General features: G+C 46.2%; 1 protein-coding gene across 4 annotated transcripts in view; it reads right to left on the bottom strand.

The window, feature by feature from the left end:
- The window catches only part of CDYL (chromodomain Y like), a 153058-nt gene extending 132696 nt beyond the window's left edge, over nucleotides 1–20362 (bottom strand). For all 4 annotated transcript variants that reach the window (XM_079933226.1, XM_079933227.1, XM_079933224.1 and 1 more), the window contains exon 1: nucleotides 19892–20362. In XM_079933226.1, the coding sequence (XP_079789352.1) occupies nucleotides 19892–19915 (24 nt within the window). In that variant the 5' untranslated portion in view covers nucleotides 19916–20362. The remainder of the gene's footprint in view (nucleotides 1–19891) is intronic.
- Nucleotides 20363–27788: the final 7426 nt, after the last annotated feature.

The following is a 27788-nucleotide window of genomic DNA, read 5'->3' as shown; positions in this document are numbered from 1 at the left end:
CTTTATGAGACCAGCATAATTCTTGACAGGAAACAGAAGAGAAAATTATAGACCCATTTACCTTATGAACACAGAGACAACAATTCCTCAAGGCATTAACATAGATTAAAAGGACCAAACATCCTCAGATCAAAAGTACATCATATCCACACTTAGACCCACTGTAGTAAAACTGCAGAACTGTCAAGGGTAAGAAATCTTAAACTACCAGAAACTCAGATGACTTATAAAGAGGGGCGGATTTTTTTCATCAGCTGCAAAGCTAATAAATCTTAATTGTCAACCAATAAAATGTATACCCAGCTAAAAAGCCATTAACAATATAATAGTAAGATTACCTTTAGACATATAAATATCAAGAATTTATTATCTCAAATCCTAACTAAAATAATCAAAGATGTAATGAAATCTACTCCTAAATATATACTCAAGAGAATTGAAAGTATATGCACACATAAACACTTCTGTATAAATGTTCTATATAAATGTCCTATAAATGTTCTATATAAATGCAACATTACTCATAACACACACCAAAATAGAAACAACTCAAATATCCATCAATCAATGAATAGCCAAAATGTGGTCTAGTCACAAAATGGAATATTATTCAGCCATAAAAAGAAGTAATGCACTGACACACTCTACAACGTGGATGATCCCTGAAAACAGGCTAAATTATTAGCATATCAGAAAAGAAGTCAGACACAAAGACCACATACTGTATAATTCCATGTAAGTGAAATGTGCAGTACAGACAAATTCATAGAGAAAGTAGATTTAGTGCTTGCCAGGGGTGCAGGGTTACAGGGGCGGGGACTGACAGTCAATGGGTAAGGAGTTTCTTTCTGAGGTGCGGAAATGTTCCAAAATTAGATAACGGTAAAAGTACAATTTTGTAAACATATTAAAAACCACGGAACTGTATCCTTTAAAAAGAGGAATTCTAGGCCTTCCCTGGTGGCGCAGTGGTTGAGAGTCCGCCTGCCGATGCAGGGGACACGGGGTCGTGCCCCGGTCTGGGAAGATCCCACGTGCCGCGGAGCGGCTGGGCCTGTGAGCCATGGCCACTGAGCCTGCGCGTCCGGAGCCTGTGCTCCGCAACGGGAGAGGCCACAGCAGTGAGAGGCCCGCGTACCGCAAAAAAAAAAAAAAAAAAAAAGAGGAATTCTATGGTATCCAAATCATATCTCAAAAAAGAAAATAGAAAAGCAAAGAAAGTAAGGTGCAATTCAGGAGCAAAAGTCAGCCCACATAGAATGAAAGGGATAAGTGAAATGGCGTTCAAATGTAAAGTTAGAAAATTTAAATAACCTGTGATTTAAAAAAAAATTGTTGGTTTATTTCTGAAAGATAAAACAAATACTAGAAAATAATCTTGACCTAGTGGAGGTGAGGTTGGAGATTTCAGTGAAGAATTAATAGTGACTATGCCCTTGTTATGTCCTCAAGGAAGACATATAAAAATTAACTATTAAATACATATCCCATTTCTGGTACATTAAAAAGAATAGAAATATTCTCAATGAGCATAAGACACAGGGAGTAGATACACTCAAAAGGTAAATAACACATACGTCCCTGTCACATTTCAGAAGAAATCACTGAATGATTTGATCACTCAGATTAATAGTTAAGCAGAATCTAAAGAAATTAATGGCAACCACAAGGTCAGACAAAGAATCTATATCATCCAACCAGCAAAAGAATACCCAATCCATACAGAAAAATCTCTCAGACCAACAGACAATTGAAAAATAAATAAGAAAAGGATAAACAGCAAAGATGAACTCTAAATCCAAAAATAAACCCTTTTACAAGATCACAAGAGAAAACCTCCAGAATTAAGGTTTCATGAAGACCATTCTCTGGCCATGGGATAACTCAATTAGAAGATACATAGTAAAGAAAAAGATTTTCACCTTAAAAATATTTAAATTTAAGTACTCAAAAACAAAAAGACAAAATCCTTGTGGCTGTAATTTTTTTTAATACATTTTGGATTTTAAAACATATGAATAAATATCCTAAACAAAAAAATAAGTGAATTTATTTTTAATAAGCAGAGAAAAATCTAAAGATAGTTTTAAAAAATAAAGCAAACGTATACGATGTGGCTAAAGCTGTACTTACAAGGTAATTGTACAGCCTTCACTAAAGAACAAGATGAGCTGTTCAACTCAGTAAGCTCGGAAAAGAGCCAGATAACGTCAAGAGGGCGGAAGGAAATAAAGAGCAAGAAATAAAGTAGAAAGCAAAGATATAAAGCATCAGTAAAATAAAAAACTGATTCTGACAAAGAATCAAATGAGATAAAATATCTGTAAGGAAAAAGGCACAAAAAACCAAAAGGCGGGCTTCCCTGGTGGCGCAGTGGATGAGAGTCCGCCTGCCGATGCAGGGGACACGGGTTCGTGCCCCAGTCCGGGAAGATCCCACATGCCGTGGAGCGGCTGGGCCCGTGAGCCATGGCCGCTGAGCCTGCGCGTCCAGAGCCTGTTGCTCTGCAAGGGGAGAGGCCACAGCGGTGAGAGGCCCACGTACCGCAAAAAAAAAAAAAAAAAAGAAAACCAAAAGGCATGTTAAAGGTATATAATCATAGATCCAGTACAGGTTTTTAAATATCCTAAAATACTCTAATATAAAAAACTTTAGGCCACAATTGACTTAAGAAATAGAAAACACCGATAAAGAAACACAAGGTAATTCTCTAATGAATAATCAAATAGCTCCTCTCCTATCTTAAAAGGAAACAGAAGTCCAGAAGATTTTATAGGCAGGTGAAACAAAATCTTCAAAAACAGAAAATCAAAACACAGAAAATCCAGGGATTCTGCAACTGTTCCAGAGTAGGAAAAAATATTAAGTTGGTTACCTTTTCAAGTGACTATTATAAGCCTGATTATGAAAAGAATTTAACAATGTACGTAATAACACACTGTGACTAAGTAGGGTTTATCCCAGAAATGCAAGGATGGCTTAACATCAGATGATATATTAATATACTACATTAAAATATTAAAAGGAAAGAGGGGGTCAAATGACAATCTCTAATGAATGCAGAAAGCACATCCCATACAATTCGTTAACCGTTCAGGATTAAGAACTCCTCACATGCTAGAAATAAGAGAACTTTAACCAGAAATAACAGAACTTTAACTTTAAAACAGTATCTTAGCAGGACTTCCCTGGTGGTCCAGTGGGTAAGACTCTGCGCTCCCAATGCAGGGGCCCAGGTTCGATCCCTGGTCAGGGAACTAGGTCCCACATGCTGCAACTAAGGCGTGGCACAGCCAAAAATAAATATTTTTTAAACAAAGGTACTTTAGCAACTATCTACAACTTTTACTTAATAATAAAATTTTATAGAACTTTCAGAATTAAAAATAAAATAAGAATGCCTGGGGGCTTCCCTGGTGGCGCAGTGGTTAAGAACCCGCCTGCCAATGCAGGAGACATGGGTTCGAGCCCTGGTCCGCGAAGATCCCACATGCCGCGGAGCAGCTAAGCCCGTGTGCCACAACTACTGAGCCTGCGCTCTGGAGCCCGCGAGCCACAACTACTGAGCCCGTGTGCCACAACTACTGAAGCCTGCGCGCCTATAGTCCGTGCTCCACAACAAGAGAAGCCACCACAACGAAGAGGAGCCCTCGCTCGCCACAACTACGGAAAACCCGCGCACAGCAACGAAGACCTAACGTAGCCAAAAAATAGATAAAATAAATACATTTTTTAAAAAAATCCTTGTTGTTAGTAACTGATATTCAACATCGTACCAAATGGTCCCAGCCAAAGTGATAAAGTAACAGGTACGAATTTGAAGAGGAAGAAAAACATAATCTCCCCTATTTGCACAAGATATAGTTATCTACATATAAACCCAAAAGAATCTATGAATTTTCAACCAAGATAGTTTGACAAGGTTGCTAGATATAGACATGAAGCATAAACAGCCTTCCTGTGCACAAGTATTAACTAGTTAGAAAATATAACTTTAAAGAGATCTCTCTAACAAGAGCAACAAGAAACTATAGTTTCTAGGAATAAATCTAAGAAAGACTGAAAAACTTTAAAAAAGTGCGTAGCAAAACATACCGAAGAACCAAAAGGTGGGGAGAGGGGGAGAGGATCCCATTCGAGCTCCTGCCCGGCCTCCCTCTCTCTCCTGATTCATTAATTTCCCCTTCCTATTAGCTTTCTCCCAGCGTCACACAACATACTATAATTTCCCCTATCTTAAAGCAAACAAACTTTAGAGCCTACCTCGCCCTCCTGGTTCCCTTTTCGAAAAAACCGGTCCTGGGAACTGCCTACAGTCATCACCCCCAATTCCTCTTTTCCCATGCTCTCACGAGCCCACGTCCGGTGGAGCCCCTGGACGCCCCCAAGCAGCTGCTGCCGTATCTAGTGGTCAATTGTAGGTCCCCACGACAGCACCGAACACTGAGTCGTTCCCCCCTTGAAATGTTCTTCACCTGCTTCCAGCGCACCACTCTCCCTTGCTATTTTCCTGGCCACGCCTCTTCTTTTACTGCATCTTCATCTCAGGTTCTATATAAGAACGTCCCCACGATCTAACCTTCACATCTCTTCTCTACCTACACTCAGTCCCTGGATGACTCCCTCCTTCCCCGGCTTTAGAAACCATGCACATACAGACATCTCCTGCCGAAGCATATGCCCTAAACTCTGAACTTTTAGACCCTGCCTGCCCACACCGCCACCTGATGTCTAAAAGGCATCTCGAACTTAACACGTCTAAAGCCCAACTCCTACTTATCCACCCCCCCCAGCCCTCCCCCGCGATAAAAACCAAAGCTGAGCCCTAAGCAGTTACACCTGTCTGAATAATTGGCCAATCCCATTCTTCTAGTGACTCGAGCCTGAAAACCCCACGTTCTTTCCATTTCTTCTCCTTCCGTCACATCCAATATCCAATCTACACGTAAATCCTGCCCAGCCCCACCTTCAAAACAGACCCCAAGTGCAGTCACTCCTCACTACTCCATCATCCCGCCACCCGGGGTTTCAAACACCAACACCTTTTGCCCGAGTCATTCTGCCAGCCTCCTGACCAATCTCCCAGCTTCCTTCCTAGTCCTGCCACGGTTTGTTCTCCATATAGCATCCAGCACAACCCTTTAAAAATTTTAATTTGATTATGTCACTCCTCCAATGGCTTTCCATCTCAGTAAAAATACAACTCAGAGTATTCAGCACATCTACAAAGGGCCTGCCTAGATCCCACTACCACCCTGACCTCAGGTGCCATCCCTCTCTGTTTCCAGATGCACCAGCCTCCTTGCTGCTGCCCGAACTCGCTAAGAACATGCCAACCTCTGGGGGCATCCTTTGCTTTCAAGTCCCAAATGTCACCTTAGCAATGAGGCTTTCTCTGACAATTTATATAAAACTAACCCACACCCCAAGCCACTAGCTGTATCCCACTTAGCCTGCTGCCACCGCTAGAATCTAAGCTCCTTGGGCAGGACTTTTATCGGTCAGCTCCACTGCTGCATCTCCAGTGCCCCAGAGTAACCCATGCATGCAATACAGCATCACCCCAAGCCCAGTGTGGAAGCAGAGGAACGCACCCCCAAGAACAGCTGAGCCATCTTTCAGAAAAAGAGAACAAGATCGAGATACCTGGCAGGGCACTTATTACAAAGCCATACTGATGACAACAGTGTGCGCTGCGTGACCAAGAAAAGACAAACAGACAAACACCAGGTGAGAAGAAGAAACTGACCCACACGCGTAAACGAAAACTTCACGTATGGCAGAGGGGCAAACGGGAAGGGGAGAGGGCGACTAGTTTAATAAATGGTGACGGCAGATTATCCAGTGGAAAAACAAGTCAGATCCCAACTTCATACCAGAGAAACAAACGGCAGGTTTTTGCTACCATTAGAAGCAAAACTTTTGGATGAAAAGATAGAAGATAATGATCTTGGTGTAGGAAGGACTTCCTCAACGAGAAACAAAATGAGGAAAATAAGACTGCACTAGGGCTTCCCTGGTGGCGCAGTGGTTGAGAGTCCGCCTGCCGATGCAGGGACACGGGTTCGTGCCCCGGTTTGGGAAGATCCCACATGCCGCGGAGCGGCTGGGCCCGTGAGCCATGGCCGCTGAGCCTGCACGTCCGGAGCCTGTGCTCCGCAGCGGGAGAGGCCACAACAGTGAGAGGCCCGCGTACCACAAAAAAAAAAAAAAAAATAAGACTGCACTAAAAGGTAAATTTTCATTAATTTGGTGGGTGAAATATGTAATTGTGTTACAGATTTTAAAATCTTTAATGAAGAATGAGGACACCACACAGATGAGAGAACATTTGCAAGATGAATAACAAAGATTAGCATCGATTACAAAGAACTCCAAAAATCAAGAAAAAAAGCAAAAGAAAAATGGACCAATAAATAAAAAAGGTTTTTATAGGACACTCCACAATTCCTTCAGTGCTAACTTCTATGTGTCTTCTGTGAAACAGCATGGATATAATTCTATTTTTATGAAATAACTGTGAGCTGTATAATCCACTCTTCTACCATTATTTATGCACAAAGCTGTCCCGAATGATGGGCCTTGGCTTGTGGTGGCTAATCTGGGTGCTAGAGCAGTGGATGACTTCTTGTTCTTTTCTGACTTCCATTTTCTTTCCTCGATAAACATGCATGTAGGGCCTTTACATACAAAACGCGAGTAAGGTGATGAGACCATGAAATTCAAAGCACTTGCCTGCCAAGCGGATGTCAGCTGGTTCAAGGAGTGACATTAAAAGGCTGAACTCTTTATTCAAAGAGGCTGCTGAAAACAAAACATTCTCAGAACTTTCTCCTCTCTCAGGATTGCGCGCACAGTCTTTTTTTGAATATCCCCCATGGTGCCAAAAATTCACAAAAATGAATTTGGGAATGAACCAGGGTAATTCAAAACTATACAGTCTAGTGAGTTGATGATACGGTTGTACATCAAATATGGTTTCCCACAAACAAAACGAAGTGTCCTGATAAAGAGCCCATCAACAGGCCTCGGGTTTGCTCCCTCTGCATCTCACTGATTCTCAAACTTCCTACTTTCTACTTGCTAAATCTACTCGACCCTGAGAAATCAGTTATATGATGAACGATGCTACTGGTGACAACAACAACAGGCTGGTTTCTTTGACACTGACGTTTCCTTGGTTCTTTAGAATGGTAATGCTGGCTACTGCAAGTCAGACTTTTAATGTTTGTACTGGACACGTCTTTCCCTTTAATATATTCTCCAAACATGTTTTTTTTGGTTTTATTTTTGGTTTTTATTTATTTTTGGCTGTGTGGGGTCTTCGTTGCTGCGCGCTGGCTGTCTCTAGTTGCAGCGAGCGCGGGGCTACTCTTCGTTGCGGTGCGCGGGCTTCTCGTTGCGGTGGGCGGGCTTCTCGTTGCGGTGGCTTCTCTTGTTGCGAAGCACAGGCTGTAGGCGTGCGGGCTTCAGTAGTTGTGGCACACGGGCTCAGTAGTTGTGGCTCACGGGCTTAGTTGCTCCATGGCATGTGGGATCTTCCCAGACCAGGGCTCAAACCCGTGTCCCCTGCATTGGCAGGCGGATGCTTAACCACTGCGCCACCAGGGAAGCTCCCAAACATGTTTTAGTTTGTTCTATTTCTTAAAGAAAAAAAATCATAGTAAATGTCAAATCATCATTTATATTCATCATCTTTGTGGAAACTTTCCAAATCTCTTTTGGATGAAATTTTGACAAATGGAATCTCTGATCTTTCTTCTCTTTTCATCAATGTTTTGTGCTTCATTATAGCCACCTGTGTAACCTAAAGCCTTTGGTGACAGTCAAAAACTGTTATCTGTGTTGACGCATTAAGTTCACGGTTCCTTGCGAACTTGCCTGATCTCAGACGAAGCTGATTCATTTTCTACCCTGTAATTAGTCACTCATTTTTAGGTTCATACAAAAGATTTCTAGGCTGCTGTGCACAGGAAACCTACTGGCTACCTGAAAATTACAGGGAATTACTGTGAGCTCCCACAAGCTACAGGAGAAAATGTCACTGTTTTAGTCACATCTTCTCTATGTCTGCTTAGTGATCCCAAGGATGGAGACCATGGAAGAAAAGGCAGATGAGGATCCTGCTTGTTTCTGTAACTGAACTACCATCATCTGTTAACTTACACTACGAAGAGCTTAAGAAACCCTTCTAACTCTAGCAAGAACAATCAGGGGGGTGTTTTTTCTTTTCCTCTGGTTAAGGTGTTAGTGTGCGTCTTATAGAAGAGCATCTTGAACCCCTGAGCATTAACCCTAACCCACCGAGGTAATGCCTCCTGGACTCTGAGAACGCTTTATAAAGCATGTGAAAGGTCACCTACATATACTCAAATACACTATTGTCACATCATTACTCATTGCTCCCCAAAACTTAAAAAGGTGTTTTTAAGGTTTAAGCAACCTTCATGTTTAAAAGGTATGGTCACAAACTTGCTGCAGGAAATTTTTCTAACGCCATGTTTAACAGACTCATAAATCACTTGAGGACGTTTACTAAATAGCTCCTCAGTAACTCTTGCTAACATATATGCTAACAGAAATCTAAAACAGGAGGAGAGTAAATCTTCCTACATGTTTGTTGCTCTTTTGTATCACTACTAACGTCTTACATATAATGTACAAGCAAACACCCGACTGGACGATGTGTCCGTCCTAAACTGATGATGAAGTTCAGCAGGGGTGAGAAATCCATTTTCTACCAAAGACAAACGAGCTACAGGGAAAGGGGAGGGAGGACGAATACAAGAGTAGCTTAGTTTATAGATAGAAAGTTGATTTGTTTTGGAAAGACAGAAGGATTCTACTGTTTGCTTGGTTTTTTTCATTAAACTTTTGAGAATAGTTCAATTCCATATCATATGACGGAGGGCATCAAACAGGCGGTGGGGGTGGGATGAGACGAGCAGCAGAGGAGCACGAGGTGGAAAAGACAGCAACAGAATCTCACTTCCCCAGCCCAGAGTTAGAGAGGAACGAAAATGCGAGACAGATAGAGAAAACAAACAAAACTTTTCGATCATTAACCCTACAACCATCTTAGGGGCCGGAAGCCTGTGATACACACATCTCCTCAGAGGCCGACAAGCCCCTGCACGCGGCTCTCAAGACCCTTTCTCCATAGGCAGCAGGTGCTTTAGTTTGAATCTCTGGAGTTCGTGCCCCGGGGATTCAGAGGTGCCCGAGGCCGGCCAGGTCACAGAGCTGGGCCAGCAAGAAAGCCTGCGGGGAGGTGTGGCCCCCGGCATCTTCCCCGACCCGGGATGCTACTAAGGCTAGAAGCCTAACTGAAAACCAAAGGAGCTTCCGACAAGGGGTGATGCCTCACTATTCCTGCAGCAAAAGGGAAAGCAGCCTTCACTTCCGCTGGGCCTCCACATGGCTTCAGAGAGCACCCAGGGCTCTAGCTGACCTCACGTGGCCCGGCGATGGCGCCCGGCACGGGGCAGCTCCTCCAGGAGGGTGGAGGGCACAGCCAGATCCCTCCTCCCCGAGAGTGGTCCTCACAGGTGGGCGTGGGAGCGGCGCCCGGTAGGATGGCAGGATCCCAGAGAAACACGGTCACACTGCAGAGAGGTGGAAGGTGGCGCAAACACTGAAGGGATGGGAATTTCCACCTCGGTTTTGTTCCCAACCCCGTCCCCCGGCTGGGGAATGAGATGCGAGTCAGGGGGCAGCAAGAGCTCTCAGCTGCCTGCGGGGCCACACGAGCATCCTGACTCTCTCCAGGGTCCCTCCTCCAGCACTCAGGGGGCACGCTTCCCCGAGGGGAGCTCCACTCTAGAGAAAGCTTCTTAAAAAGTTAACTGAACTCCAAGACACGACCCTCTACTGCAGCAGAAATCAGCCAAGCAAAGGGCTCGAGGGCTTAGCTTTCCTTTCTGTGGGATCGGGCCCGCGACACTTGTACTTGGGAACAGTCCTTCCCGCACCCCACCCAGCCACGGGTGGTTCCGGCCTTTTTCTCTCCCAGGTCATCCTCTGGACAGAGCTCGGGGGGCGCTGCTGTGAAGCTGCCCACTCACCACCACAGCCTCTCTCCTGTCGACCTTGAGCCGGTTCCTGGGTTAGCGGAACCTCCCACCAAGGTGAACGCACGCGCACACCCACACACATGCGCACGCGCAGTGACAAGATCGCATTTCCACCATCTTTCGCTCTTCCTACAAAATCATCGCAGCCTCATCATGTGTAATCGGAGCCAACCTGGACCTACTCAGGAGGTACTGTTTCCCCTGGGAATACACTTTTCAATCTGTGCCTGTCAATTTAATAAAAACGTTCTCAGAAAGCTCATTTATGAGCTGAAGCCAGTGGTGCCAAATGGTGGCACGTAAAATAATTCTGGAGACTTCTTCTGGAAGAGGCGATACACGTCCTGTTCTAGGTAGCACCCCTGCCACTACACACACGCCTCTCCTTCCTTAAAAATGATCACAAAATAGCCCTTTACCTGGTGCTCTGAGTTCAAAAGCACACCTGCACGAGGGAGGGAAGTCAGAGGACAAAGCCAGGGGCCCATTACGCTGGCCGAGAGCTGGAGAGCAGGCTGAGCGCCACCGCAGGTGTCGGAGGTGTCAGGCAGCCCGGGGAGTTCCCTCTGAAACGTACAGATGAAAGGCAAGGTGAGCCAACGGGGCAGCCGGACGCTCCTTCCCAGAGCTTTGAGCACCAGAGCAACAAGCCAGCAGAGAAGCCGGGTCCAGAGACCAAATGGGATGAAGGAAGAAGCCTCGGCTCAAAGGGCACCTGGCGGAGGACAGAAATCAAGTTGGAGGGACCAAGCTGGATGAGGGGACAGGAAATCCGGGAGGGAGAGAGGAATGAAGGATGGAGATGCCCGGAAGACAGGATGTTTTCTAGGGGCTCTGGCCCAGCCCGTGGGTCAGGAGGAGCGGGAAGCAGACAGGCCCCTCCACGTGTTCCCATGACCGACCAAGGACCAGTACCACCGCTCTGCTAAGCAGAGAAGCAGGCGGCAGACCCGGGATAAAAACAGCTCCTGCACCTTCTCTTCAACTCCCAGCAGTGAGACGCCTTCAGCTAGAAAATAAATCTCTTTCAACTTCAATGGTAAAAACAACGACTGAAACAAGGTTTTTCAAAATTTTTCATCCATAACACAATTCAAATATTCTCATTTACATTTCGGCAAATCACCTAATCCTTCCTTTACCCGGCGTCATCATGGAAGATGACAGGGCAAGTCCCTGCTCTTAACCCGGCAGGGGGAGGGGGACATACCCAGCAGTGGATGAAGAATTGTACGAAGACACCAACTTCCTGAAGCATCAACCTGACCCAAAGATTCACGGAGAAGTGTTAACTGGTAGTCACTCTTAAAACACTGCGTGTCAAACCAAAGATCATTCTCTGCAGTACACGGTTAGCTCCACAGAGGTTTTGGGGTACCAGGAGGATTCAGAAACAGGCCAGGCTGTAACCGCCCCCACTCCCCTCTCCATCCCACTACAAGTACACTTGCTCTCTCTCCTCTGGAAACTCTGGAAAACCATAAAATTAAACTGAGCTTTGCCACTTACATCCTAAAACTTTTTACAAATCATTTTTGATAGCTCTTCTCAACATACTGGTTTCCACTTTGTGAACATGCCCTGCCCTTCACAAGCCTGAGGGGGCTCAGGAGCCCCCATTCTCCATGACCTGGAGGTGCCGTCCCCAGCTTCCCAGTTCAGCTCATCTCACAAGCAAACTTACTAATGTCAGCTCACCTCCCTGCGGCGGCTCCCTTTCCCTTACCAGATATCTGCTTCTAACAAGCTAAGTAAGGAAGCCGTATACTCCAAGCACGTCATGCCGAAAATACAGGCAAACGGTCTCCAAGAGAGACCCAGAGTGTTCAGCGCGTATGGGGTGTGACAACTTTTTACAGCCAAGAGGACTTTTTCTGTCTTGGTTCTCACATATTCTGAACAGCTGAAGCTTCCAGATCAGTTACATGCTAAGATAAGACATGCTTCTGCCTGCAACTCTGGGATGCGCTGAAATCCTAAACAGTAACCTACTGATGAAAAATGTTAACATTGTAACCAGAGACATTCATGACCTGCAACCAACACTGGGGGGCTTCATCCAACAGACACTGGAAACTACCAACCTCCTGAGGATGTCCCATGGCAGAGACTGTTATAAATGGAGAGAGACAAAGAGTAAAGACATTTCCTAAGTATACTGAGCTGACTTCTCCAACTAGAGAACACTACTGTTAGACATCCCCCCCACCCCACTTTTCACCAGCGGGTAAACGTAAAAAATGCTGCGGCCAACAGTTCAAATACTCTTTCCAGGAACACAATTTTCCTCCAAATTATTTGTATCAAGTTTAGAAATAACTTTCCTCCAAAACACCATATGGCTTTTCAAACAAGATACCTAAATGCACAATTCTCACATATATGGTATAATTTCAAATAATGCAACTCCAGTCACTATAATATTTGTATTTCAGCTGAAAGTCAGCAATTACTGACTGCTCACCACATTCACGTCCTCAGATTAGGCACTTACAACCAACCAAAAAATAGGTAGCCAACCTTTCCAGGAGAAAATATATGTCATATTATTTAATACCTAGAAAAAGTAATAAAGAAGCAAGTACAAATTATTATAATGCAAAACAAAGAGGAAATTAGTCACATGGAGTTTGAAGGGGAGGATTCCTGCTAACAGTGAACTCTGATGAGGTCCTGAATGAGGACCGACACTGAGGCTGGCAAGCTGGGGAAACCACCATGTACTGAAAAAACGGCAACACAAAGGGACAGAGGAGGGATGGGGTGTGTAGGTGTGGACCAAGCTAGGCCAACAACTGTGGCTTCACTAGCCCAGACCAACAGGCCAACCTCAGGCAAAGGCAAAGGCCAACCTCAGGCAAAGGGAAGTTAGACAAGATATGCCTATATATCAGGGCGGGCAGAACGAAGATGTGGAACATTCTGCTTCAGAAGCATTTGTTTTAACTATTATATCCATTTTCATCAACAGTTCCCTTGACATCTAGTTTACACTCTCAGTATCTTTAGGTAAATCTCAAGCGTCGGCTCAAGCCCTTGATCCCTAGTCACGATACCACAAATTCCAATTCAATACGTTTCTTCAGATTCTGGCAAGAAAAAAGCAAACAAGGTTCCAAAGGGCACTGTCACTGCAAAATAACAGATCTTCAGTAAAATGTAATTCTTAGCACATCGTCGGGCTTGCAGGAAGCAAGGAAAATACACAAATGTCCCAGTAACTCCTCCAATCCAACCATAATGAATGAGACGATCATAAAAACAGACAAACATCAAAGATGAAGAAAGCAAGCCACAGACTAACAGGCTGGGGGCAGGGGTACCCAGAATACTTAGAAGTAAAAAAATACAATTGTTGAAATTAAGAACTCAATGGATGAATTAAAGAGTGGATTAGACACAGCTCGTTAGCGAACTAGAAGTGAGATCCAAGGAAATACCCAGAACGCAAACAAAACAGAAACAAGGAAAGGGCAACAAGAGGGCGAGGAGGAGGAGACGGAATAAGCGCCTCCTTGGAATTCCCAAGGGAGAGCGCAGAAGCACAGCGGGATCTGATGGTGGTAAGATGGCCAGCAGTCCTTTACGACTGGCAAGGCACAAACCCACAAGAGAAGCACAACATATACCAAGATTATTAATAAAAAGAAAGCCACACAGAGATACACTGTAACAGGACTAGAGGACACCAAAGTCAAAGAGAGGATCCCAAGGCCACCAGAGACAGAAGACAGACCTCCACACGGACAGCGTCCCCAAGAATAACGGGGAAGCCAGAGGACAACGGAGCGATAGCTTCAAAATGCCGAACAGAAATAACCAAGTAACTACTTTTATTTGGAATCAAGTCTATTTTTCAAAAATGAGGGCAAAAGAAAGGCATTTCCAGGTAATCAAAAAACTAGAGACCTTTCCCCCAACAACCCCTCCCTAAAGAAATCTCTAAAGGATATACTTAAGGAAAAAAAAAAAGAATCCCAGAAGGAAGTTCTGAGATAGAAGACTGATGATCAAAGAAACTGGTAAAGACACAGGCAAAGCTGAAGAAACACTGTCCGTATGCAACAACAACGCTCTACTTCGCGAGGGTTTTGCACGGATGATGATTAACACCGGAAAATAACAGCATGTAAATTCAGGGCTGGGTCAGGTTCAAAGTATCTCAAGTCCTTGCACTGTCAGAAGCGGAGCTAAAGTATTAACTTCAGGCTTTATGTATGTAAAATCTCAAGAGCAGCCACTTAAAAGACTACAATTAGCATCTTCCAAACCCGATCGGCGAGGTCTGAACACAGTTTCACCGTAGGCTCTGGCTGAAGCAGAACTGAGTTCGGCAAAAACAATGTCAAAGTCATCAATGAAGGGTGGTGAAACCCAAGTCTTAGCTCAAAGGTCTCAAGAACAAGTTTAATACTTTGGGGGGGGGTCATAGATTCCCCCTGAGAAACAGAGGAAAGCTGCTGGTCCTCTCCCCCCCAAAAAAACACTCTTATTACTTGAACAAATTTTCACACCAAAGCAAAAGACTTTTCCCAGACTCCCCAGAGAACACGGGCCTCCCAGGCCTTGACCAGCTTAAAAAGCTGGAGAGAATTAAGTTGGTGTGGGAAACAGTACAGTTGGAAGTTCCCCCATCCTCGCATTAAAACCACATATGTGGATCAAGGACTAAGTGTTGGGCGTCATGTTTGGGGGAGGGGAAACCGGAAGTAAGTCATTCATTTAATTCACTCTTTCATTAAAATGTATTGAATAATTCAACAATTATGCAACTATTGAAAATGTGAACTGTAGAAAAAAGGTCCTAGTTTTAAAAACTGTACGCGCCAATCTTACAATCTGGTGGACAAATACGCCATACGATGAAGACAGCAAACAGACATTCCAGAAACAGCCCTGATACCTAACTACCGGGTGCTTTTAATGCTCCCTTCCTGGAATGACTCAGTTAAACACCGGCAACGGTCAACGGGCCGCAAAGGACTTGTCTGGTCCACCTGGAGCTCAACTTCTTCAAAGGCACATCCCGACCCCCTCAGTGTTGTCGCAAACAGACCAGTGCAGTCCAGAGCCTCCTAACTCCACCCACATTCCAGAAAGAAGCTTTCTGAAGCGGAGATCCCTGTCTCCAACCAAACACTGAAAACTACAAGCTCGTGGTCTGGGCCCCAGAATCTGCATGTATTCTATCTTAACAGAACCCGCAATGATGCTACGTGCCTATAGATACACACAATATACAAACGATGACTCCTTATTCGCAGAAACTCGACTTAGACCGGCTCTGTGCAGCTCAAATACTCAGACCTGAATGAAGTATTTCCAATACACCATGAAAATACATTCAATAGTTAAAATCATTATAGAGCACGAGAAAAAGATTAAATGATTCTTAGGTATCACAGCAAGAAGAGAAAAACTTATTCGAGTACACAGGACCTGGAAGCAAATTCAAAGGAAAAGCACAGGAGATGTCTCCACACTCCTGCTCAGGCAGGAGTATTCTCCACAATTCACATTTAAGAGAGTGTGTTACTGTTCAACACACACACACACACACGTGACTATTACCACACAATCAATCCCAGCAGTCAAATAACGCTTTCTGCTTTCTTATTTGGGGGGATCTCAACCTCAAGAGCCAGCTAACCACACACGGCAGATGCTGGTCCGTCTTGACCCAACAGTCACGGGGTCTCCTCATCTTCGTGACCAGCATCTGGACCACATGTGCGGATCTGACTTACAACTAAAATTCCTGCGGTGCGCGGGAGAGGTGCAATCTCGTCCCAAAGTAAAGGAGAAAGATTCAAAAGACTTAACTTTCCCCCAAATCCTGATTATCCTTCCAAACCAATCAACTTGAAGACACGTTTTATGAGCCAGGTATCATTTCATTCTTAAAAGCTCACTTCCATTTTTGATTGCCTGAAACATGCATGTGTTGGATAAATATTTTCTCAGAAGGCCAAGACGAGAGCACTGGGATCTTCCTGAATTTTAAATTAAGCGACTACAGTAGTTCTCAGGGGGGAAAAAAACCCACCCCCGCTGAGAAAAAGGAATGATTAAGATAAACAAGAACGCTGCTTTCATTATTATTAGATTCCTTTCTCAAAGCACATGGACTCACTCTTCTGGTGGTTATTTGGCCACTAGATAAATTAAGATCCTTTTGATCTTTTCTCTCCTTCGGTGATATAATCAATATAATCAAAGGAAAAAAGGTTTGGTTTCAGGGTTTGAGCGCGGTGTGGTTTTTTCTTTTCCTTTAAGAATGGAAAATAAAGATGTTTCATAGGGTAAACGTAACCACTTAACACCTGGCTATAGCGTTTTATCAACTCTAAACTGCTTTGACATGCTAATGTCATTCAGGCTTCACAATTCTTTGAAGCAGTGATTATCATTCCCATTGTACAGATGAGGGAGTTCAGAAGAGACAGTTACTTAAGACTTACAGCTCTTCCCTTCCCAACATAGAAGGGGAAGAGTGCAATCCACAACGTCTGGCTCTAAGTCTAGAGCTAGGATTGGAGCTAGAAGGCCTTTAACTACTGCACGTCCCACCGCCATGCGCCCAAAACCCCAGGAGAAAACTCAGGTCCAGAACAGCTGGTCATCTAAAGCAGAGACTAGCAAACGAAGACCTGGAGGACAAATCCAGCCCACTGCCTGCTTTTGTGGAATCCATGGGCTAAGACGTTTTTCACATTTTTAAGTGATTTTTTTTAAAAGAGGAAGACTATTTTATCACATGTAAAAATGACATGGAATTTGAATTTCACCGTCCATAAACAGTTCTACTGGAGCATGGCGCTCGCTTCTCTAGGGCATGGCCGATGGCTGCTTCTGGGCGACAAAAGCAAAGCTCAGCAGTGCTAACAGACTGCCTGGCCTGGGAGGTCTCAAGTATTAATAACTATTTGGTCCCTTACGTAAAGTTCGTGGACCCCTGATGTAAAGGATGCGTGTCTTTTTGCGAAGACTAGAAAGTTCATCGCATGGGTAAATTTAAAAAACCTGTCTTCCCTGACCCCAGCTGCTGGAGATGCAGGGGGTAAACCAATCCTGTCCTTCAACGAACAGTAGTTCTTCCAATTTGGGAGGGTGACGCTCCAGCCCATCTTCTCTAGGCTCTGTTCCCTTATTTTTTTATTCACAAGGCACAGTTACAATAAGCACTTAAACATTTACTATCACCACATACCAGGAACCATGCTAAGCGTTGGAGATCTCATTTCTTTTTAGGTGAGAAAACAAAGGCTTCGCAGTCAGGTAACTCGCCCAAGTTCACGGGGCTGAGGCAGACCCGTGCTCTTACCATGCCAAGTTACTTCAAAAGCAAAACTTTGAACCTCCTCCTCTGCCAGTATATCCCTCTGGAATTGTGGAGTTGGAGGCCAAACATGAAACTTCTCCTTCGATTTAGGCAGAACTGGACGAAACCAGGCAACTCATGCCCCAGGACCTGGCTACTAACCTACCTTAGTGTTCCCGCCCCCCAGACAGGCTGCCAGTCAGTGCTTACTGACAACTACTATCATTTCTGCCTCACAAGTAATACCGCCTTGATTACAACAGTACAATTCTGTACCTTTAGAAGCAAAACCAGGCCTCCAGGAGGCATGTTAGATCAGGTAGAACACAATAATAACCACCACTTTCTAAGCGTTCTCTCTGGGAACCACAGGTATGCTTTACATGTTTTTTTCATTTAAACTTCACAGCTCTATGAGGTTAGCTTTGATCCCAATTTTACAGGTGAGGACACTGAGCTTTCAACGTTAATTTGCTCAAGGTGGCAGGGTTGGATTTCAATACCTAGGTTTCCTGACTCCAAATCCAGGCTCTCAATCGCTATGCAGAACTTTCAAATATCAACTTTCAATCCTCATATATAGTCACAGTGTTGCCTACAAGTAAAGGATAAGTGAGAAAATTCACCTTGAAATATACTGACCACACTATTTACTGTCACCTCAACTCTACTAACACTTTTTTCCAAAACTAAAACTCAGAATCAAGAGTTCAATTGTGCAGGTGTGTCATTTTTCTGCAAGGTACTTAGTTCCTCCAACAGATGCTCTTTGAGGGCATGCACCATTCCCGTCCCTCATCCCTCCCTAGCTCCCGACAGAACCTCCATAGGGTAGGCATTCAATAACACACTGAATGAACACAAACTCTGTACAAAATGTGACTTATAAATGGATGCTGCCGGGAGAAGGGAAAACCTGAAGATATACAGTAAGCAGAGAAAGAACTAAATTTAGTTCATAATGCACTGGTGGTAAAAGTGTTGTCTTCAGAATTTTTTACACATGAGATACAACCTATGTATAAGGTGCTACCCTCACCCATACACTAATGGAACAAGTTGACTTATTATGTATTTATAATCACAAAAATGAATGACGAGTGAATACTCAAGCCTCAACTCTCAAAAAGTAGTCTAATGTAGAAACCAAAATCCCTCATGCTCTCACACTATGTACTTTCCCAACTGCGTGCCTTAGCCTCTACTTCTGGGCCTTTCCCAAACACAACACTTTCCTTCCTAGACGGGAAGCTTCTTGAGAACAGGGGGTGTTTTTTTTCCCTTTAGCACCCAAATGACCCAAGATAGTATCTTGAATACAGTAGGGCACAGCTAATGTGTGAAATGGTTGAACAGAATGGAACATTCTCAGGGCCAGCTAAGGTACACTGACCACGTACAATGTAAGGGCAGGCCAACAACCTTACCACTGATTCTCCAGAAGGCGGCCTCCTCCTGAGAACTTTTGCGAACACTTGCTTTTAAAACAACAGATACTTGCTTTATAAAAAAGCAACAAGAAGTTGCTAGAAGGCTATGACTGTTGGCAACAGAGCTCCATTCTGTGCCAACGGCGATAACATATCCACAAGAGAAGACCCCTCAGAAGGCTCACCTGGTCCTTATTAAGGGTTCACAGGGGCCAAGGGGCTCTACTCTTTACAGACGCTTCCTTAAGACCTAAACACCCAGGTCCCTAAACGCATCCAAAAGGTAAATCAAGAGTATGCAGAAGTTTTAGTCTCTTACGAAGACCTATTTACAAATACTTATGCGCAACAGAAGAACCATTTGTCCAAAAGAACAGAGAGCCTTCCAAGCTTCTCTACTCCCAGGAAGTCGACTTCGCAACACGTCAAGAAGTTCCATCGAGGCGCACAAAATGTGCCTCAAAACCCAAACTGATATTCGCACCACTTGAAGTCGAAGCTGGCGGACCGATCGCCCACAACTCAGAGTTCCGAGGGTGCCCTTTCTCACTCGCACCGCTGCGGCGCAAATGAATGACGGTGTATCAGCGTTAAATTTAAATTTCCTGGCTCCGGCCACAATGCTAACCTAATTAAAGCATGTGGTCAACGCGTAGCCTTCTCGGTGCGATGTTGTGCATCGCTCAGACCAGCAGCAGAGTCGGGAGACAGTTGCACCCTTCCTCTCGCCCCCCCCAAAACCGGAGGCAAACCCTCCCCAGAGCGCTCCGCCGAACGGCCAGGAAAGCGCCCCCGCGCCGCCCACGGACCCCGCCCGGCGGCGCCGCGGGCTCCGCACCCACCGCCTCGCCGCGGGCACTTTGGCTCCGTCCGAGCAAGTCGCTCGCGTCAGCGCTCCTGCCCCGCGGCCGGGACCCCCGGCCCCGCAACTCGGGCGCCGCCGCCGGGCCGGGGCGCACGCGCTTCCGTCCAGTAAACTGCGGCCGGGGGGGAGGGGGCGGCGGGCCGGCCGTCGGGCGGGGGCCGGGCGGGGCGGCGGGGCGGCGGGCCGGGGGGAGGGGAGGTACCTCGTACAGCTCCTCGGAGGCCATGGTGGGCGGTGGAGCGGGGGGCGCGGGGCAGGGCCGGCGAGACGCCGCGCAGCCGGCGGCCGACACTTTGTTTCAGTTGGGTCCCTGCGTGGCCTGCGCTTCCTGCTCCGCTCGGCTCCGGCGCCGGTCGGGCGCGGACCGGCGCTCACTCCTGCCGGTGCGGGCCGCCGGCCGGGTTGTGCGCAGGAGCAGCTGCGCAACGCGCCCTCCGCGCCGCGCTCACTCCCCGGCGGGCCGGCTCGGGCTCAGGCTCATCGCGCCGCCGCGGGGCCGGGCCGGGCTGGGGCGGGCGCGGCGGCGGTGCACGGCGGCGCGCTGGCTCCGCGGCTCCCCCTCTCCGGTGTAGTGCAAAAAGCTTCCTACTTGCGACCGAAAAACCTGCCCCGGCTACTGAGCATGCCCAGTGCGGCCGCCCGGCCCGGCCGAGCCGCGCTCCCGCGCTCCGGGTTTTCGTGCCGCCCGCGCGGGGGGGCGGGGCGGCCGGCGGGCGGGACAGCCGAGGGGAGCGGTGGGCCGCGCTCCGGGCGCGGCGGGCGGCCGCGGGGAGCCGGCCGGCAGGAAGGGGAGGAGCCTGGGCTGTGGGCGGGGCCGCGGGAGGCGGGGCCGGGGCTGTGGGCGGGGCCCGGCTCGCCCCAGTGTCCTCCGGACTTACGGCCGCGCCGCGCCGCTGCCCGCGCGCCCGCCTCGACGTGGGGACCGGGCCCGGGGCGGGAGGGCGGAGGACGGCGACGCGCACAGGGGCAGCCACCGGCAGGCCCGACGTTGGGCAGTGGGCTGCGGGGGCCGCGCCGGCCCGCGTCCGCAGCCCGCCGCCCCGACGGCAGCGATGCGCAGCCTCCCTGCGGAGCGCGCGGAGCCCCCGCCCCCGCGCGCCCGCCGCGTCGCCTGTCCGGGCCCGGCCAGCCAGCGGAGGGCCGGCGGCGTGGCCAGGTGGAGCCCCCGCCGCACCACGTGCCCGCCTCCCCCGCGGCCGGCGCCAAGACCCGGAGCCGGAGCGCGCGCCCGCGTGGGGCCCGGCGCGCTCGGCACGCGAGCTCGGCGGCAGGCCGGGGGTGGGAGCCGGGGCGGGAGCCCGGCGCAGTCGAGGGCGGCGCGAGGGCGCGGCCGCCTTCGCTCGGCCCGCAGTTTCCCCCGCGCTGGGCCTCCCTGTTCCTCTCGGAGCGTCCGCCTCCTCCGAAGAGCAGCTGGGAGGAGGGGCCGGAATCCGGGCTCCAGGGAGGTCTGGGTTCCAATGCAACGAAGCTGTCAGTGGTGGTTCTCCTTGGGGAGGAACGGCGTGGACAAGCAGGCGACCGGCCCTCCCGGGGCCACAGCGATGGTCAGGCCCTTCCTTCGCCTGGCAGGGCAGAGGGGCAATATGGGGCCGGCCCGCATGGCTAGCTCGCGGGGCACACCTGCCAGGACACTGGACGTTTACCCATCCGTGCGGAATGAGGAAGGGGCTGCCTGGCCCGACCGCCCCAAACAGCCGGCAACTCCGAACCTTCCTGCGCACAGAGCGGACCTTCTCTGCGGGGCACTGCAGAGACCCTGTCTCACGTTGTCCCCCAGCCCTAGGCCTGGAAGCCCCCGCCAAACCCTCATGTCTCCCGGAGCATCCTCCGCTGCCACCCCGTTCCTGGTGCTCCCTCTGGCTCCAATTCGAAACCGAGCCCCTAGAAACCAGGCTCCTGCCACCAGTTTTCTTCCGAAAACCCAATTCGATGGTGCCCCGTACGCACAGTTTAGTAACCACGAGGCTTTTCACCCACCCCGCTGAGCTTCCTGCCCTCTCCAGGCCCACGAACAAGCGCAACGCTTGCCCTTAAGTCACTTCAAGTCGAATCACCATTGTCTTCACGCCGGCGCTTCTGCCTGCGATTCCCTCTGCCTGGAATGCCCCCTTTCTACTCTAAACTCCTGCTCCGACGTCACCTCCAAAGCAAAGCCTCCTGACTTCCAGGGCAAAATTAGTCACTCCCTCCCCAGCCACTGAGGCGCGCTCCACTGCGGAGCTTTCCTCGGTATACTCAGTTCTCTACACTCTTCCCTCCCATTTCTACGCGATGACCTTCCCCAGATCTCGTCTTCCAATTCGACTCTCCAGCCCGCCACACCACTCTCTACCTACAAAATAAGGTTTCATTCAGTGAGTTGGAATTCCGGTGTCCACAGCAAAGCCCCTGACGCATGATATACCTCCGATTCCCAGATGCTTCGACAAGAGAATCACAAAATAAAGTCCTCACCTCCTCAACCCGTCCAGGCGCCCTCTCTGATGGCCCAGCCAGTTCTCTATGCCCTCCTCCAAACATTAGCGCTTCTTAACACATTATTTGCTGCATCTGCTTCTCGTCTCTCTGGCACACAAATTCATCAGCCTAAGTTGTAAGCTCCTTGAAGGCAAGGACGAGAAGTTTGTATAACCTACAAGTCTCAAAGCAATGACTGCTCAGTACTGCAAGTGCTCACAGGCTTGCAAGAGGTGGTTCAAAGTCACACAAGCACAATACAACATGAGTAAGAAAAAAGGGATCCTCAGTATAAAACGAACAGACACATCTCACCTAGAAACCTATATACAACCCTAGACGGATGTAAATATAAAGTCCCCACTGTTACCAAGGGGAGGGGAGGAAAACAGGAGGATGTAAAGACAACCACAGCTCTACTCAGACACTGAGCTAGTACATTGGCTATATATACAATCCTAACCTAAGGAGACTTCCCTCATTGTGGAAAAAAAGGGAGGGGGTATTACAGCATAAAAAAAGGTAACTCCAAAAAGTCAATGTACACGGACCTTTAATCCTGATGACCTGGGTTATCCATGCTGCTGTGATTAGCTGTCACCATCAGGAGGAACGGCGGGGTAGAAGTCAGCTGCGTAACAAAGCAGGGGCAAGCCATTCTCCCAAGCACAGGTCTACCTTCTCCTCCAGTGATTAGTCGGTTTCCATCTTAATTAAGAACAAGGCAGAGGAGACCTGTACTAAGGTACTCAACTAGTGACTGAGAACTTGAGGTCAGCTGTCCGCTGTGTTCCTCTCATCCCCCCTCTGCACCTAAAACACCCACTGGTTTATTTAATGCTGTTTTGCTTATGTATATACTTCACCTCGTTAGTTCGATTTGTCTTACTCTTAAGCAAATTCCACTCTCTTCCCTCACTTTTTAAATATAAACAACGTTTTATCAGTGCTCAGAAGCAAATTATGTCCAAGATTGTTTAATGGCTTTGAATTTATACCACTTTTTATGAAATAGTGAAGTTTTGCAGTAGTTACCATGACCACGTGTGTGGGTGCTGTGAAAGTACTTTGAGAATAAAAGTGCAATCACATCCCCTAAACACATCAAGGAAGACATCTTTCAGCACAACAGTTTGTACTAGTAAAATATACAAATCTTAAAGATTATAGAAATGGTTGAGAAGCAAGATGATGGACACATGCGATTAAAATACACATATACTCGTTCTAAGCTTTGGTTCTTACCTGATCTGAGTTAGTGGCGGAGACCAACGTGCACCAGTTTACTCCTTTTCCAAATGTATTTGAACGATTGGTATTCGACAATCGGTACCACTCAAGATAAGACTCTTCAGATCAGGAGTTAGAGCCATTCCACGTCTCGGCAGAACAATGACTAATATCTTAAATTAAAGGTTCTTTCCTTTCCCCACTCAACAGCCCAACCAATCACTTCTTCAATGTTCCCAAGAATCTGCATTTCATCTACATTTGAATCCCAAGGCTCCTGAAAGGAGATGGGGGATGGGACTGGAAAGACAAAAGAAACGGAAAATCTAGCAACTCCTGCTCGCAGAGTCAAAGGCATTTTAAGGTTGGGTGACTGTGGAAAAGGGCCGATAACAATCCCCTCCAGCAGTTCTGCGCCCCAAAGCGTAATCTGTCTTGGCTACCTCCACCAAAACCTAAAATTTAACTGCAGTTTTTATCAAGAAGTAACCCGTTTGTTTCTTTGTGCACACTTGAGGCCAAAGAAAAGTTAAATACCATTCTTGTTATAGAGCGGTCACTTCATAAATCTTGGGGAAATTGCTATCTTAATCACTTACTCAAAAGAAAGGAAGAAAACTTCAGGCGTGACAAAGCAAAAGAGAGAAGCACAGAAAGCCAGTCGTAAGGTGAATTCGGGTGCTAGGCCCTTCTCCAAATTAGGAGCCAAACAGTTCTTCCTTCCCTGAAAGCTTGAATTGGATACCAATACCCCCTTCTTTTCAAGACAACCAACAACCTCTGATTCATTTCAGCTGCTGCTTCCTTCCCTGGCCAAATCGTCAATTTCCCCATTTCAACCGCAACCTCTCCCTGCCTGCATCCATCTTGGTCCCAGGTATTATTCTCTCTTTTGTGTGGAAGCAAGTACCTAATCCAGCTGCCACACTGCTGTTTCCTGGCCAAACACTATGACGATTTAACCTCTTTGCCCGAGTGATAGCAGTTCTGAGACTTCTTCACATTCGAGTTCACCAATTTCCTCTTAGGCTGAGGGAGGTTCCACCACTGGCAAAACCTCATCAATTTACAATTAAGGATAATTTTCTTTCTCAACTAGATTTAGTGTTTAACTGCAACTCCTTTTTCTCTTTAGCTGACGGTGATTCTACCCAAAGAATCCTTGTAATATGTCTCTGTTGTACCTTCCTTTGACAGAAACAATCAAGACTAATGAAATTTTTCATTTGTAACTTTATACATTGTTCCACCTTCTGGAAGGAGAAAAATAACCAAAATTCATAAAGAGTAAATAGCCTTGAGACACTGCCATGACAGTCGGTTGACTTTATACCAGGGCAGTAACTACTTCATTGTGGATTCCTGAAAAAAACATCAGATGTAAATGTCCCTTGAATTACTGTAATGGGTCATTATGTGTGTCACTCGAGTGAGACCATCCCAGTAACCTCATTACCTTCTGGACTTTTCTAGAGAGAAAGAGATTATCAATCAGAGCAAGTGGGCAGGAGATGAGAGCAGACATTCTGGCTGGTAGCACCAGGTGCACAGAAATCAATGGAACCCAGAATATGCCCAGGAGCACAGCAGGTGGAGGTTAAAACCTAAAGCAAAGAATAAATGAATCTGAAAATAAAGCTTGAACCACACCAGCATATGGAAACAGGTACTGGGGCTTGATTGTTTTCAATCGCTAGTATTGCTCAGTGCAGAGGTTCTCAAGTTGTGGCCCCCAGACCAGTAGCAACAGCTTCACCTTGAAACTTATTAGGAGCACAAATTCTCTACCCCCACCCACCTACTAGCGCCCAACAGTCTGTTTAACAAGTTCACCAGGTGATTCTGATGCACACTGAAGTTTGAGAAGCACAGGTTTAGAAGAGTTTTGTTTCTTTGTGGTGGTGGTTTATTTTTTTAATTGAGTTACAGATTTCAAACCAGTAGTGGATCTTTACATTATTTTAGTAGCTCTTGATTAGCATTTTTTAAGTGAGACAGGGTGGAATGGATAGAATGGAATGAACTTGGGAAAAAAATCAGAGTGCCTCCATCACTCCACTAGCATGGAACTACTGCTTCCATTAAATACACACATATTTTTTAATATATATATATGTATATACATACACACACATGCATATATATACACACACACATACATACACATGCATATTATTATACACTAGGTCGTAATGTAAAAGACATTTCTTACATTTTGATCAAGACCAAAAAATTTGAAAACCACTGATTGGGAGATGGGTAACAAACCCCTGCAAAGTTGGATTGCTAATTATATATGAATGGTATTGCCAAAGTGCTCTGAAACCATTTTCTTAAATGGCTTAATGATCCTTTTTTTTGCAGTACAAACTATTTCTCCATAAATGCTACAAACGTGTTTAGACCGGGCTCCTTTCTGAATTATCACATATTCTAGATTAATCTATTTTGAACCAAAGAGGATTTATAGTATATATTTTAGACCTTTTCTTTCCGAAGAATGTAAAAGCTTTTCCAAAGAATATCTGTAACTGACTGTGCAAAGGGAATGCAGTTTAATTTGGTAAACAGCAACATTTAAAAAATGAATAAACAAATAAAAAGTACTTGCCCTGTGCCAGGAACTGTTATAAGCACTTTACAAATATTAGCCTCTTTAATTCAACAGCACCTAATAAAAATTATAGCTAACATTTACAAAGAACCCTCAGTAATCACATCTATCCATAAATCACCTTTTGGAATAGGCACAATGATTGTCCCACTCCTAGTAAGTGGGGACGCTAAAATTTACACTCAGGTCCGGGTAACTCTAGGGTCTGAGCTCTGAACTATTGTTATAGTCCTTCATTCATTCGTTCATTCAATAAATATTTATTGACCACTTATTGTGTGCCAGGCTCCTTGCTAATTAATGTATATACAATCATCCCTGGTCTCAGGCAGCTAATAATCTATTGCAATAGACAGGCATTAAATTATCAGGTAAAAAGTCACAGTTATAAGTCAAATCAAGGAAAATTGCAGGCAGCTGTGAGCACATGTGACCTGGCCATGAGTCTGATCTGCTGCTTCCCCAAAGACAGTGTCCATCACCCCATGGACACTCTAGACATGCTTGGGCACTAGCAGAGCAGGATCATTGAAAAATTATTTTCAAATAATTCAATATCCAAAAAAAACACATCGAAATAGCCATCATGGGAGAAAGCAACATTTTGACTTCCCTGCAATTGCTTTATAGTTTAGCATTTAAAAAATGAAATATTAGACATTCTAAATGATATCAAGAATAATAAAACAAAAGCCTGTGTACCCACTCCCCAGCTTAAGAATATTTCCATACGCTAGCCAATACTTGAAGACACTGGAATAATTTATGGAAGGTGGGGAAGATACCATATTCTGTTAGTATTTAGGGCTTGTTTAGTTGTTGCTTTTTATAATGAATTTAGATTTACAGAAAAATCGCAAAGATAGTATAGAGATGCCCATATATCCCTCAGAATTTCCCCTAGTATTAATGCCTCACGTTAGTATGGTACACTTGTCACAATTAATGAGCCAACACGGATACATTATTATTAACTAGTCTTCATTTCGATCTCCTTAGTTTTTACCTAATGTCCATTTTCTGTTCCAGGATCTCATTCAGGACACTGCGTTACATTTAGTGATTATATTCCCTTAGGTTCCTCTCCGCTGTGACAATTTCTCAGATTTTCCTTGTTTTTGATGACCTTGGTAGTTTTGAAGAGTATTGGTGGGAGATTTTGTAGAATGTCCCTCAAATGGGATTTGTCTGTGGTTCTTCTCACCATTAGTTTGGAGAGGAAGACCGCAGAAGTAAAGCGCCTTTCTCATCACATCAAAGGTACTGACTACCCACATGGCTGTCACTGCTAATGCTAACCTTGAAGGCCTGGCTGAAGGAGCACTTGGCAGGCTTCTCCACTGAAGTCACTACCCCCAGACCGCCCTTTCTATTCTAGACTGTTTGGGAAGTTGTGTTGGGCAAAACACACTTAAGGTGTGAGGACCTGTACTCCTGCTCTTTGAGGACAGAGTATCTACAAAAATTGTTTGGAATTTTGCACAGATCTCTCTCTTCTCCCACACTTATTAATTATTCAATCATTTCTATTAATATGAACTCACAGATATTTATCTTGTATTTCGGATTATAATCCTTGCTTCTTTACTTATTGTGTTACTCTGATTGTTCCAGCTTTGGCCACTGGGAGCTCTTTTGGGCTCCTGTACCTGAGCATTGTGGGGGGCGGGTGGGGCGGATGTGTATGTGTGTGTGTGAGTACTTCTTTACTTTCTGACATTATTAGCTGCTCCAGGCTCATCTTGTATACGTTCTGCCCCAGTTCTAGAACCAGCCAGGTCTCCAAGTAGCCCTGCCT

The sequence above is a fragment of the Stenella coeruleoalba genome (genome assembly GCF_951394435.1).
Source record: "Stenella coeruleoalba genome assembly, chromosome: 10".
Taxonomy (NCBI): domain Eukaryota; kingdom Metazoa; phylum Chordata; class Mammalia; order Artiodactyla; family Delphinidae; genus Stenella; species Stenella coeruleoalba.
Note: the sequence above shows the minus strand (reverse complement) of the source record. Positions and strands in the feature narration are given on the sequence as shown.